Source organism: Castanea sativa, chromosome 1 (genome assembly GCF_040712315.1).
Source record: "Castanea sativa cultivar Marrone di Chiusa Pesio chromosome 1, ASM4071231v1".
NCBI classification, from domain to species: Eukaryota; Viridiplantae; Streptophyta; class Magnoliopsida; order Fagales; family Fagaceae; genus Castanea; species Castanea sativa.
This window is the reverse complement of record NC_134013.1, coordinates 36,482,235-36,497,345: the sequence shown is the minus strand read 5'-3', so window position 1 is coordinate 36,497,345 and position 15,111 is coordinate 36,482,235. Positions and strand designations below refer to the sequence as shown.

Below are 15,111 nucleotides of genomic sequence, written 5' to 3'. Positions count from 1 at the left end.
GCTAACCCATGTAAGCTAACATTTGCTTGATTGGTATTTTCTTTTGGGTTTTAGATTTGTATATGTGCAGGAAGTAGAAATATATTTTTGCAGTAAAAAATGAAGAGTAGTCACTCACATTGCAGAAAAGTGCAGAAATCACAGTAGAAGGTGTTACTGCACAGTAGAAGGTGTTTCTACATAGTGGAAAGCTTTACTATGCAGTAGAAAACTTTACTGCACAACAGAAAGTTTTACTGCACAGCAGAAGGTTTTACTGCACAGTAGAAAGTTTTATTGTATAGCAGAAAGCTTTACTGTACAACAGAAAGTTTTACTATGCAACAAAAGATTTCACTACACAGCAAAAAGTCTTACTGCACAGCAGAAAAGTCAATCCTGTGGCAGAAACTGGAGAAAAGTTCCTTCTGCGGTAGAAACGGAGGACAAGCCCACTTTGCAGTGTCTTCTCTTGGACTTTGGACTCAATTTTTGCGCACAAACTAGCAGCGGCAGAATGGTACTTTGGAGCCTATTTTGCGAAGCGCCAAACCCAACTTTCTTCTTAGAAAAAGCCTAGACTAAACGTTGTCCAATAACATCAAGACATGTATCTAAGGTACAAGAAACATAAAAAGAACCCTCAACACATATATTATCAATGTTGCGTTAAATTAATAAAATAAAAAAAAAAGGAGAAGCAATTTGTGAAGTTTTGAAAGTTTCGACTTTGAACCAAAGATGTTTCTCAAAAATAAAAAAAACTTTGAAGCAAAGATGGAAATTTCTTTTAATCATCAGTTTTACTAGCTTCTGTGAGAGAGATGGAGGCAAGATTTCAAGGGGAGGCTAACATAAACTCAAACCTCAATATTTAAAAAAACTTATTGTAGCTCATCAAGATTTTGTAATAGCCAAATATCCTAATAATTCTTATAGTTCCATCCTTTGAGTTAGTTACACATGTTGGAATTAGGATAGAATTAGTTGGAGCTCTTGGCACATGTGAAACTATAATCACATGGGTTAATGAGAGAGAACACATGTGTAGCCAATAGGATTGAGCCATGTGTGGCCAATAGGAAGAGAGCTTGAGTGTATAAATAATGCATGTAACCATCATTTGGAATATCTTGAAGAATAAATCAATTCATTGCTTAATGCAGTTCTTTTCTCCCTTAATATTTTTCTATCAGGTTTATTTATCTCGAATTAAGTTAATTCATGTGAAAGATATTTCACATATCTCTCACAACATATGTAAGCCTCACATGTGAGCATCCCACATACTGTGGTCTTTGAGAGACACTATCCTTCCACATAAACTATATATACTTAACCATGTTGCATGGTAACAAATTACAACTGAAACTTCAATAATGCAAGGTAAAACATCATCAGATACACAAAACTTAAAGCACTTATAATCTCCCATTGAATATTCATAACATACATATACTCTTTAAATGAAATATACAGAGAAGCATGTAGAAAACATCAATTTCGGGATTTTATTGGGGAAAAAAAGGGGATAAACTACATATTTGGTCTCTAACATTTACGTCATTTGTCAATTTGGTCCCTGACCTTTCAAACTTATCAATTTGGTCCCTAACCTTTCGGTACTTAGTAAAAAAGGTCCTTACTGTTAAGTGATGGATGAAAAATGATGACATGGCTTACAGTCAAAATAAAATAATATTTTTATGTCACATGTATTTCCATGTCAACATACACTTTATTTAAAAAAAAGGTTAATGTTAATTTTTTGAATTGAAATTATCTTTTTCATCAATTTCATTTTTCTTTGTTTTCTCGGGAACCAAATAGGGGTTAAAAACCTAGAATTGAAAGCTCAACCTCATTTTCTTCCCTTATTTTCCTTGCAACCAAACAAGAAAAAACCAACTTAGAAGCTTAGGAAGCCTTTCTTTACATCCCCACTCCAGTGATAACTAAACCCTTAAAAAAAAATATTACTATTAAAACTAATTAAGGCGACCTTTTGGAAGAAGTGAAACCCAAACAATCTAACAAAGCAGATCCATATCTTCGCAAAGAACCAAATCTAGCTTCATTAAAACTATGACTAACAGCATCACAAAGAATCAATCTGAACTAAAGCATATTTACAATATTACTCCAAATCATTCTCTCTCTATATTTTTTTTTACCATTACCAAATTGCGTTATTGATGAAATAACCAATGCTATCATCCCAATCCAAATCCTTTGCCTTCTTTATCGATGACGGCAAGGCACATGTCACGGCAAACCCACGATTGGAACTTAAAACCTCCTTTTGGACATTCCTACTCTCCTCCTCCACCACAACCTCCAACGCATTCAGCGACTTCATTCTAATCTTTCATCTTTTTGCTCCCGTAGCTCGCTTTCTCAGCCCCAAATCACTCTCATTCCACTTCCCTTCCTCCTTCCTATTTGAATATAAACAAGGTGGGTTGTGTTAGAGGCTTCTTGAACTTCAAAGTTGTTTTTTATTTTAGGTTTCTAGGAAAATAATGGCAAAAGAAGAAGGAAGTTGAGCTTTCAATTTTGGGTTTTTAACCCCTGTTTGGTTCCCAAGAAAGCAATGTAAAATGAAATGAATGAAAAAGATAATTTCAATTATGGAAATTAATCTAACTTTTTTTTTGTTTTTTGTGTAAGTTTATGCTGACATGACAATATATGTGGCATAAAAATATTATTTTATTTTAACCGTTAACCAAGTCATTATTTTTCATCTCATCAAAAAAAAAAAAAAAGTCATTATTTTTCATCCATTACTTAGTGGTAGGGACTTTTTTTACACAATACCAAAAGGTTAGAGACCAAATTGACACATTTAAAAGGTCAAGGACCAAATTGATAAATGACGTAAAAGTTAAGGACCAAATATGTAGTTTACTTTTAAAAAAAAAATCAATTTGTAAGGCTTGACCTGTTTTAATGTTGCATATTTAACCAAAAAACTGCTAAATAAAAAAGTATATTATTATGCCACATCAAATAACACGTGTACTACCACATAGATAATAATAATAATAATAATAATAATAATAATAATAATAATAGATAGATAGATAGATAGATAGATAGATAGTTTATGCCACTGCCACGTCTTTCGGTAAATCCTTTATCGACTTGCCTGCATTCACCAACACCATCAAGCTTCCTCTCTATTCTTGTCCACCACCAACACAATCAAATCCTTCAAGACCACATAAAGTTTATGCCACCGCCAAGTCCTTCGGTAAATCCTTTATTGACTTGCCTGCATTTCTTATGGTAGTATATGTGTCATTTGATGTAGCATAAAAATATATATAATTTTATTTTAGCTATTATCCATATTAGCATTTTTCATATCAATTAATAGCATGAACTATTTTGACACAATAATAAATAAATAAATAAATAAATAATATATTGCAAGTATTAATTTTCAACAGCTTAGCAGTTAAAGGCCCAATTTACTAAAAATAAATAAATAATATATTGCAAGTATTAATTTTCAACACCTTAGCAGTTAAAGGCCCAATTTTCCTCTGGGGTGGGACCGTGGGAGGAGGCTGGATTGAATCGGCAATAAGTAAAAGGCGAGGGATTACAATACCATTAGATTGTAAGCCCATTAATTTAGGTAAAGGTAAAGCCCAATTGAACTGTAGTTCATTAGGAGTCAAGAATGCCACATAAATTAAAGCATTTTATATGTTTAAATATTTTAAATAAAAGTTGAAATTTTTTTTTAATGCAAATTTATTCTTCTTGCCTTTTTAAGTGCAAAATTACTTATTTAATTAACACTATTAGAATCCAAATCAGTGACGGGTCCAAGATTTCTTTTTAGGAGTCATTAAGAAATTTAAATTGAATAAAAATTAATTAAAAAAAGCTTGAATATATCAAGTTATAGACCAAAAAAAAAAATCACACAAATACATGACATATTATTATTTCCTTCTACAAGTTTTCATAATTTGACATCGTTATGAGTTTTTATTATCTATTGTCAATGTGAGTGTGCAACTATTTTATTTTGTAATGTTTGTATAATATTTTGTATTTTTATGAAATTGAAAATTTTAGGAGATCTCTTACTCATACAATTATATTTCCTAAAAATTTTTTTTTTTTAAAATTTGAAAGAGAGAGATAGAGAGATTAGTTATTTTTTTGATGATTTTTTATTTTCATTATTATTATATGCATATATAATGTTTGTTTATTTGGAAATATATTAATTTTAGAAATTATTACACCTATTAACCCTTTTATAAAAGATCAGTTATTCCTCATTTTAAAGAATAGTTATTCAAAAAGAATGACTATTACTTGTAATTAAAATAAAACTAAACTATAAAAATAATTATTATATTATAGTACTTGTTACAATCTACCAAACATACCCTTATTACCACAAACTTTTAAGAAAGGGTATTTGGTGGATTTATCTATGATATAAATGTGTCTAATTACCAATTGCCTTGTAGCATTTGTGCGTTTTTGTAAAACATTACTAAAAGAGTGCAACACTATGTAGGATGAATGTTGCTAATTTATTTGGATTTTAAAATGATTCTATATATGCTTTTCTAAAATGTATCAATAAAGGTTGTTTTTAGGTGTTAGAATTCCCAAACTTAAAAAACTCCATCTAAGATTCTCCAATCCCCGCAAAACCCAAAAATCCTCCTGTGCTTAGATTAAAAAAAAAAAAAAAACACTCCCACCAAAAAACACTCCTATTGCCACAGTTCTACACTCCGACTTCTAGGAAAAAAAAAAACCCTCTCCCTCCCAAATTAAACACTACCACACTCCTACACTCCCACGTTTGGATTTAAAAAAAAAAAAAAAAAACCTCTCCCAACTAAATTAAACACTTCCACAATCATCCCAAGTTTAGATTTAGAAAAAGAAATAAAGAAAGGAAGAAATCCAATTCCTAATTTCACTTTCCCTAGAATTCAACCCCAATTTCATCTCCTGCCAAAGATTCTCTCACCCTCTGACATACCAACAAATACCATACACCACCTTTGGTTGCCCAAATCCACTTTTACTATGTGTCTTCACATATCAGCTATGTCCCGAAGAGGAGAGACTGCCTTTGCCTTGATTTCACTCCCTTCCCCCCCCCCCCTCTCTCTCTCTCTCTCTCTCTCTCTCATTGCAGTTTTTTTTTCTCTCTCTCTCTCTCTCTTTTAGCAACATTTTGTAGCCGCTGCAATAGAACCAATTTCTTGTAGGGTAGAAAATAATGAATTTAATCATTTAACTATAATTTTAACACTTCTTATCACGTGTGAACCTAAAGCTCTTAATAAGTGGAGCCTAACACGTGAGATTTTTAACATTTTGAATGGGAGGTAAAGTTAATGATCTAACTTAGAATCTTATGCTCTGAGTCTGATACCATATTAAATTACCGATTGTCTCAAATGTTAAACTGTTAAGAAATGGTAAATTAAAACATTTAACCATAATTCTTATCAAGACAATGTGCATTAATACAGTTCATGTGCACAGTCAGCTCATTAGTTAGAATAGAGTGAGCGAGCACCAGAAGTTGAAGATCAAAGAGCTAGACCAAAAACACAAAGAGCTAGACTAGAATTGCTTGTAGTTTAAGCTTACTGTTGTATTAGTTAGAGAAAACGACATGTAGTTTAGTATGCTTTATTTATGTTTTAAGTAATTCACACGTGAGTAAGGTTGTTAGTTCACACGTGAGTCAGGTTGTTAGAATTCCGTTTTTCTGTTAATCTGTTAGTTAGTTGGTTTTGCTCCTTTTCTTGTCTGGGTAAGCCCGATCCCGTATATAAAGCCTTGTGTTAGTTTAATTATCAATTCAATTCAGTTTTTCACCCAAATCTCTGTTTTCTCATATGGTATCAGAGCAAACCTCTAGACTCTTCTATTTCTAGGGTTTATTAGATCGAATTTGGGAATTCTTCGATCCTTCATCCACCATTTTTGCTTTCTTCAAGCTTTTCAAGTTCCTTCAATGGCTGACACAACAGCTAATATTTCCATTACTGAATCTTCATTTTCTTCGCAAGATTCACATAATCCTAATGACCCTTTGTTCTTGCACCCTAGAGAGAATCTAGGAGCTGTTCTCACCTTTTAACCATTGATTGGAGGAGAAAATTACTCTGCCAGGGCTAGGTCATTGAGGAAGTCCTTGATTGCCAAGAATAAACTTGGTTTCATAGATGGTTCTCTAACCATTTCTTCTCCATTGGTGGATTCACCAACAACTGCTCAAGCATGGATTCGTGTTGATAATATGGTTGGCACTTAGATCATCAATTCGATTTCTCCAAAACTTCAAGCTAGTATCATATATAGAGATACAGCTCTTGAGATCTGGACTGATCTTAGGGACACATTTAGCCAAGGAAATGGACCTAAGGTCTTCAATATTCAGAAGCAAATTGCTGAGCTTCATCAAGGAGAACAATCACTCACTAATTACTTCACTCAGCTCAAGGTCTTATGGATCAGCTTTAGAATCTCAGTACATTTCCTCAATGTACTTGTGGAAAGTGTGTGTGCAGTATTAATCAGAGATTATCAAATCTTCAAGTTAAAGAGTCCACAATGAAGTTTCTCATGGGAGTGAATGATGCCTTCTCTCAAGTACGAACACAAATATTACTAATGGATCCATTTCCTTTTGTCAATAAGGCTCATTCTTTGTTCATTCAAGAAGAAATGCAAAGATTTGTCACTAATTTTGTTAGAGTTGAGTCCACTGCCTAGGCTACCAAGAGTTCAGGATACAATTCTAAAGGGAAAAAAAGACCTTTGTGTACTCATTATGGGAAATTAGGTCACACTGTGGACAAATGTTATAAGTTGCATGATTTTCCCCCAGGGTACAAGTTCAAGAACAAGATTGCTATGGCTCATCAAGTCACATCTATTCCTGATCAGTCTCAAGGTCATTTTTTTGCTTCAAGTCTAGAACTCAATTCTATTGCTGCTCAAGCACAAGCACCTGCTTTTACACCTGATTAGTATCAACAGCTTCCGGCTTTGATTAGTTCTTCTTCAATTGGAGTTCAGCAAGCTTCAACAAGTCAAGACCCTCACATGGTCAATACTGTTCCTTACCTGCTAGAGCACGATTGGAATGGGCCAAATGCATAATGGGCTGTACTTGTTACAAGAATCAAGTCTCTTTATAGCCACTAAGTCTCTTGATGACTTCCTTCTCAGGCACAAACTCAAGTTTTTTACTGCTTTTTCTTCTTTTGATTCACATGCCAATTTGTATACCTTGTGGCATTCTAGGCTAGGACATCCATCTGATATGAAATTTCATTATTTAAGTCATGTTCGTCCTTTCCTTCAAAAATGTTGTACTAAAGATTGTAACATCTGTCCTTTGGCCAAACAGAAAAGGCTGCCATTTCCTTTTGATAATAAAAAATCTAATACTTCTTTTGATCTTGTTCATATGGATGTTTGGGGACCATTTTCTGTACCTACTACTACTGGGCATAAGTATTTTCTTACTATAGTTGATGATGCATCAAGGGCCACTTGGTATTTCCTTCTTAAGGCTAAATCAGAAGTAAGGCCCTTGATTGTATCTTTTTACACTATGGTTCAAACACAATTTAAAACTACAATCAAGTCCATCAAAACTGATAATGCTTTGGAATTCAATATGGTTGATTTTGATAATTCTAAAGGAATCATTCATCAACAAAGTTGTATTTACACTCCTCAACAAAACTCAGTTATGTAGAGGAAGCATCAACATATCCTAGCCATTGCTAGAGCATTGCAAATTCAATCTAGTCTTCCTTTTGTTTTTTGGGGTGATTGTGTTCTCACAGCTGTGTACTTGATCAATAGGCTTCCTACACCTTTTCTGTAGAACAAGTCCCCTTATGAGGTTATTTTTAAATAGGTTCCCTCTTATTCTCATCTTAGAACTTTTGGCTATCTTTGCTTTGCCACTGATGTTAGTCCTTACAAACACAAGTTTTCCCCAAGAGCTACGAAATTTGTCTTCTTAGGTTATCCTTTCAGAATTAAAGGGTATAAGTTGTTTGATCTTCAATCACATTCCTTCTTTATATCTAGGGATGTGGTGTTTCATGAAAATATTTTTCCTTTTTCTTCAAATGCTCAACCTAATTCTACTGCTTTGATTCCCTTGCCTAGCATTCCCCCACTTTCATCTGTTTTTCTTGATCCTGCACCTATTGTTCAATTTCATCATGATTTTGATGAAGATGTTCAAGATTTTCCTGATGCTCTTGATCATGCTATTTCTGACCTTCCTGTTGTGTCTGATGTTCCTAGAAGGTCCACTAGGGTCTCTAAGCCTCCTTCTTATCTTCTAGCTTGTCATTGTAACCAAGTGTCAACTGCATCCATTTCTAAACAGCCCCACTCAGGTACTTCTCATCCTCTCTCTTCTTATCTTTCCTATGCCAACTTATCTCCTCCATACAAATCTTTTTGTTATTCTATCTACACTACCACAGAACCAACACACTTCTCACTGGTAGTTTCTGATCCTAAATGGCAAGAGGCCATGGATGCTGAGATTGCAGCATTCGAAGCCAATAATACTTGGACCATTACCTCTCAACCACCTAATAAACATCTATAGGGTGTAAGTGGGTCTATAGAATCAAGTACAAGGCAGATGGGTCCATTGAAAGGTATAAGGCCAGGTTGGTTACTAAGGGGTTCACTCAAAAGGAGGGTCTAGATTATATTGAGACTTTCAACCCTGTTGCCAAAATGGTTTCTGTCAAGTATATGCTTGCAGTGGCTGTTGAGAGTTGTGAAAGGTTGGTTTCTCAGCCAATTTGATGTCAACAATGCATTTCTTCATGGTGATTTGCATGAAGAAGTCTTCATGGCTCTTCCACCAGGCTTTCATAGTAAGGGGGAGTAGCTTGTATGCAAACTTAATAAGTCTCTCTATGGTCTTAAGCAAGCTTCAAGACAATGGTTTCCAAAATTTTCATCTACATTGATTCTGCTTGGATTCATTCAATCTAAGGCAGACTATTCCCTTTTTACCAGACAGCAAGGAGCTTCTTTTCTTGTTTTGTTGGTATATGTTGATGATGTCCTCAAAGCAAGCAATGATAAATAGCAGGTTGATCAGTTTAAGGTGTTGTTAGATCAGAAGTTTAAATTGAAGGATTTAGGTGAGTTAAGGTACTTTCTTGGGTTGGAAGTTGCCAGGACAGCTAAAGGTATTTCTTTATGTCAAAGGAAGTATGCCCTTGAGATTTTGGAAGATGCATGACTTCTTGGTTGCAAGCCTATCAAGGTTCTTATGGAACAGAATTTGAAGCTAAGTATAAGGACTTATTACTTGATGATCCAGGAAAGTACAGGAGGTTGGTAGGAAGATTGTTGTACTTAACCATCACCAGGCCTGATATCACTTATGCAGTGCATTAGTTGAGCCAATTTATGGCTAAACCAAGAAAACCACATCTTGAAGTTGCACTTAAGGTCTTACAGTATTGAAGAATGAACTTGGTAAGGGTGTTTTCTTCCCAAGCAGCTCTTCACATAGGCTCTAATCTTGTTTTTCATGAAAGAACGAAGCATATAGAGATAGATTGTCATGTTGAGAGGGATAAAATGCTGGACAAGGTTATCAAGCTCATTCATGTTGGACTCAGTCACAGTTAGCTGATTTGCTCACTAAAGCCTTAAGTCATAAGCAATTTTCAGAGCTTTTGTCCAAGATGGGACTGATCAGCATTTATCAACCATCAGTCCATCTTGAGGGGGAGTATCAAGACAATGTGCATCAACACAGTTCATGTGCATAGTCAGCTCATCAGTCAGAATAGAGTAAGCAAGCACCAGAAGTTGAAGATCAAAAAGCTAAACTAGAAACACAAAGAGCTAGACCAGAATTGCTTGTAGTTTAAGCTTACTGTTGTATTAGCTAGAGAAAACGACATGTAGTTTAGTATGCTTTATTTTTGTTTTAAGTAATTCACACGTGAGTAAGGTTGTTAGTTCACATGTGAGTCAGGTTGTTAGAATTCTATTTTTCGGTTAATTTGTTAGTTAGTTGGTTTTGCTCCTTTTCTTTTCTAGGTAAGCCTGATCCTGTATATAAAGCCTTGTCTAGTTTAATTATCAATTCAATTTAGTTTTTCTCCCAAATCTCTGTTTTCTCATAATTCTTACAAAATGTTTTCTTACTAGGTCTCATGCTAAACTAATGCCTGAAGCAAATGGTCATTTCAAAGTTCTTCAACGCATTTTAATAAATACAAAGTTTGAGCATTCCATGGAATGAAGTCATAATATAAAATATAATGTGAGTTAACGTTTTGGAGTTATTTTTAAAGTTAATTATGGAATTATCCTAAAACTATTATCCAACAAGCCATATACCATTGAAATACTCTAGATTTCTGTAGTTTTAAACGGATCAAACAGTGTGCAATTTTGATTTTTCTATGAGAAATTATGACCAATTTACTATATATATGCTATGAAGCACGGGTGCGTTTCGGGATTCGGGTGCGGGTGCGGGACTCGGCAATTTATGAAAAAGTAGGGTGCGGGTGCGGCGGGGTGCGGCGATTAAAAAATTATTAAAAATATTTTTATTTATATTTTTAATATATTGCTAAACATACTTTTTTCACATTATATAAACATATACCAAATTTAAGAATAATAGTAAATAATAACAAGAATACAACTTCATTATATAAACATTCCATGATGTTCAAAAATTAAAATACAACTCACAAATTTGAAACTAAAACAAAATAAAAGATACATCAACAAGACAATCAACAAGAACCAGACTTGAAAAAAAATGAAGAGAGGTTTATGGCTGCTGGGACGAGTGATCTGTGAGGGAGCTTAGGCATATAAGGCATAAGGGTTTCAAAATTTTTTTTACAAAACGCAGCAGTTTGGCTTTTTTTTTTTTTTTTTGGGCTAAGTAAAACGGTGCGTTTCGCACCTGTTTCTTTTTTTGAATTTCGGCCGGTATCGGCAGGTATCGGCGCGAATCGCGCCGAAAAAAATGATTTTTTATTGCCGGACGCGGCACGGACGCGCAGGCAGTCGCGTCGCCGCGTCCGGCCGCGTCCGACGCGGGTGCGGCGGCCCAAACACCGCACCCGTGCTTCATAGTATATATGCTGTATGAATTGGCAGAATAAACTTGGAAAATAACGTATTTTGAATTCTCTTACTCTTGGTCTTGGTCTTGGATATGTCTATTTCTTTTTCAAAGTGCTGGTTTCAATTCCTATGACTTATTAACAGGTATTGTTAGTTGAGTTTTGCATATTTGATCAATTATCTGGTTTTTATTAAATATTTTGGTCTTAAAAATGTGTCGTCGATCACTCGTCATTACTAATAATTGAAGAGTTGTTCCAAGGTGGCCCTCTATAGTCTATATATCCGATCTCATATATATATATATATATGGATGAAGATAATAGAATTGAGATTTGAGTGTGTTATTTGAATGCAATCATAAGCATTTATTTTGAATTTTCTTGCTATACATTTCTTTGATAGATTCCTTATAGTAGTGAGCGTTTCTATGATTCTATCATATAGTACTTTGTATCTCGAGTGAGTGGATCCCTTTTAAGTGGTGAGTGTCGACACTTTTGTTCTCTCCTTAATTACCCTCCTAAGAAAATATTGGGGCATCATAAAGTGATCAAACCGGTTTTATATACATACATACATACATACATACATACATACATACATACATATATATATATATATATATATGTGGTTCAATAAGACTCATGAGTTGGGTGGATCCAAAATTGGTGAATCGTACCACAATGACAGTCCCAAATCCAGTAGACATGGTGGGGACTGTTAGGTGTAATTAAGGGTGATCATGGTTCATTCGATCGGCTTAGCTAGGTTACATCTAAACCCATCAGTAGTAGCGAATAGCGGTAATGGTATAATCCGATGCCTATTGAGACCACACTGCATAATCTGTGCCGATCGATCGATTCTGAGATAATCATCCGACGAGGCCTTCAATGAAACCGGAGCAACCACAACCATTATAGAGGATTGATGACGAGGGACATTCTCATAGTCATATTTCCACGCCTAAACTTACTACTTGATAAGTTGTGAGTAGTTTATATAAAAGTGGTGAGTCCCACGTAGCAACAAAAAAAAAATGTACACAATTTATAGCATTACAAGTAAAGTTGTAGAATTGAGTGCGAGATTAGTCGTGTAACTAGAATTATTCATTATCTGGAAACTAAAGAATGATAATAATAATAATAATAATAATAATAATAATAATAGAAAAGAGATACCCAGCCTTTCCTACCTAAAAAAGAAAAGAGAGAATTTCAGGGGAATGAAATTAAAAACACAAAAAGAAAGAAAGAGCCAGAGAAAATAAAGGGCTAAATGTTAAGAACTTAATCACAACCCAAATGGGCGGACTGGTGGGATGCATGAGATTCATTTTTTACACGCAAATGTCACACATAATATCAAACATCATGACACTCTAAATATTGTTTTCCAATGAGGGAAGAATTTTGTTTTCCACCTCTTTTTTCACTTTGGTTTTGCAGAATTTCGATCTCCCTCTAATTACGAATAAAACAAGAAGAAGCATGACATGACACAAAATATACGAAAAGTGAGATAGAAGAGAGAGAGAGAAGGGAGTAATAACACATTTATGTGAGTTCATGAGTACCGTCACACACCATAACGTATATCGCTGAACTTGTTCTTGATCCACTTGAAGCTGCTCCTTACGTTTGATTTAAGTTTGCCTTCCATGGTGAAAACATTATAAGACGCAATCCTCTTCTTCCTCTTGAGCTCTGGATCAGTCGAAGTAGCAAACCCGTTTCCCTGTTGACATGGCCCATTAAAGTTGTACGAGTTTGATGATGATTGTTCCCGGAATCCATATTCACCCGAGTAAGACGAGGAGTACCCAGGCAATGACTTGCTCTTTTCCATATATTATCAATCAGTCTAACTTTAAATCCTTTTGGAAAATTATAATCTTCATCATGTTATATATATATGTGGAAAGATTTTAATAGACTATAGAGCTGGGTTGGTGGTGATAGGAAATATTAATTAGAAGAAAGAGTGGGGCCCGGGGGTGGGGTTTCATCACTCATTCATTCGCCTTTGGTTTATCACGAGTAGGCTAGGAATCTATCATGAGGTCCAGCGGTGGTGGGAGATCAAGATATATGCTGTTTTGGTTGTGGGCTCCACTCCAGTAGTAGGAGATGCGATTGCCCATACATCCATACAATTCCATCAGCATTTTTATTTTAAAAAATTATTTTATCAATTATACCATATTATTTTACAATATACTTAATATTTTTATTTTACTATTTTGCTCATTAAAATAATATATATTACTCATTAAAATAATATAATATATTTTAATACAATTCTCTCTCTTTCTTCTTCCCATCTCTTTTCCAATTTATAAATTAAACTATATTATAATTTTTATTAAAGTACAACATTGTCATCCTAAATGTAGAATAACTGGCACTGTAGTACAATTATAAAATAATTTATAGTTGTAAAATTTTACAAGTCCAGCTGTTGAGGTCTTTTTTTTTATACCTTTATGCTAAAATTTTCTTACATATACCCTTTACGATTGCAATGGGAATGCTCTCACTGCTCATTAGTAATTTGCAGCAACAAAAAAATGTCTTCACATGCTACGGTATCTACTATCTAATTCTAGGGGACCAGCTGGATGGACGGTGGCCTATTTTGTTGTCTTTTATTCTTTTTAAACTCAAACTTAGCTCCAACCAATCAGAGCGTTTAATGGCACCATATATAAATTTCATAATATTTTTTATTTATTTATTTTAGATTATAGGTTGTGATCCGCAAGACCATATTCATATTAGTCTCATGTAAAAATGATATTAAGCTAATTAATCACAAATTATCAACTCAATTTTATTTACAAAATTAATTATTGCGTCTGTTGGATATCAAATTTTAAATTATGTACTCATAGTGTGTGTGGTACATGGATTCGCAAGGGGATGTGCAAACTGAAGCAATGCTAACTAGTCAATTTGGTAGTGCAACTTTGGAGAGTCAGCCAACCTAACCTTTATGAAAAGCAATGGAGGAGCACCTTTACCCAAAAACAAAAATGGAGTCATCTTCCACTTTATGCTAGCTAGGCTAGGATAGGTGCACGCTCAGTGCTCTGTGGGCCTCGGTGTTTCATTCATGAATCATCTCACTCTACTTTATCATATATATATATATATATATATATGGATTTTCAACTCTCAACTCTGTGGGTAGAGATAATCTAGTGCAAGTATTATCCAGTTAGGAACAATCATAGCCGTTAATATTGCGGTTATCTTTTGAATTATGCTCTCTCATCTTCATCGGACCCTTAATTATGGCTAAGCAAGCAAATCATGGTGTTCCACAATTTTCTTTTTTGCAGTACTGTCTGGACTAAAATAGTTCATCCCTAAAGCAGATATGTCATATGTCCATGCAGAAAGTAAATGTGAATGAATTGGAACCCTGCCGAGTGCCCTGCTATAGCTCGTGCCGCCATAATGTCAATTGTGAATAATTTTCGCTTTAATTGGCGTGCATTTGGAAGGAACTCATATTATGATTTATAATGATTTAACTTTGGACCTTTTGTGTGTACGTGTTCAAAGAGAATGTCATTGAAATCTACAATACCAATTACCAAGTAGCATACGTCTTTGTTTTTGTTTTTGTTTTTAGGGTTAGTTTAAAAGATGTAATAGATCAAAAAAAAAAAAAAAAAATTAATGATTAGTGCAACATATATATATTCTTTGGGTACGCTACAAGTTACAACCATACATAGCGTCTCCCGATAATTGACTTAAAATGAAAGGAGGAGGAACATAACATGACAAAAAATGAACTATCTAAAATACAACACTTCTTAGCTAAGCTAGCAAATCCGCACAATTAAGCTGCACAAAAATTCCCTTCCCTATATGCATGCATATATAAAACGAGAATACATATATCATTCACTAATTAAGAACTTGCAATTAGATATATCATAATTCACATATATAG

General features: G+C 34.3%; 1 protein-coding gene across 1 annotated transcript; it reads right to left on the bottom strand.

Annotated features, from left to right (window-relative positions):
• Positions 1-12,412: 12,412 nt before the first annotated feature.
• LOC142637505 (uncharacterized) lies at positions 12,413-13,069 on the bottom strand. Its single transcript, XM_075811771.1, has one exon. The coding sequence runs from the start codon at positions 12,991-12,993 to the stop codon at positions 12,724-12,726; it is 270 nt and encodes an 89-aa protein (XP_075667886.1). The 5' UTR covers positions 12,994-13,069; the 3' UTR covers positions 12,413-12,723.
• Between the last annotated feature and the right edge of the window lie 2,042 nt (positions 13,070-15,111).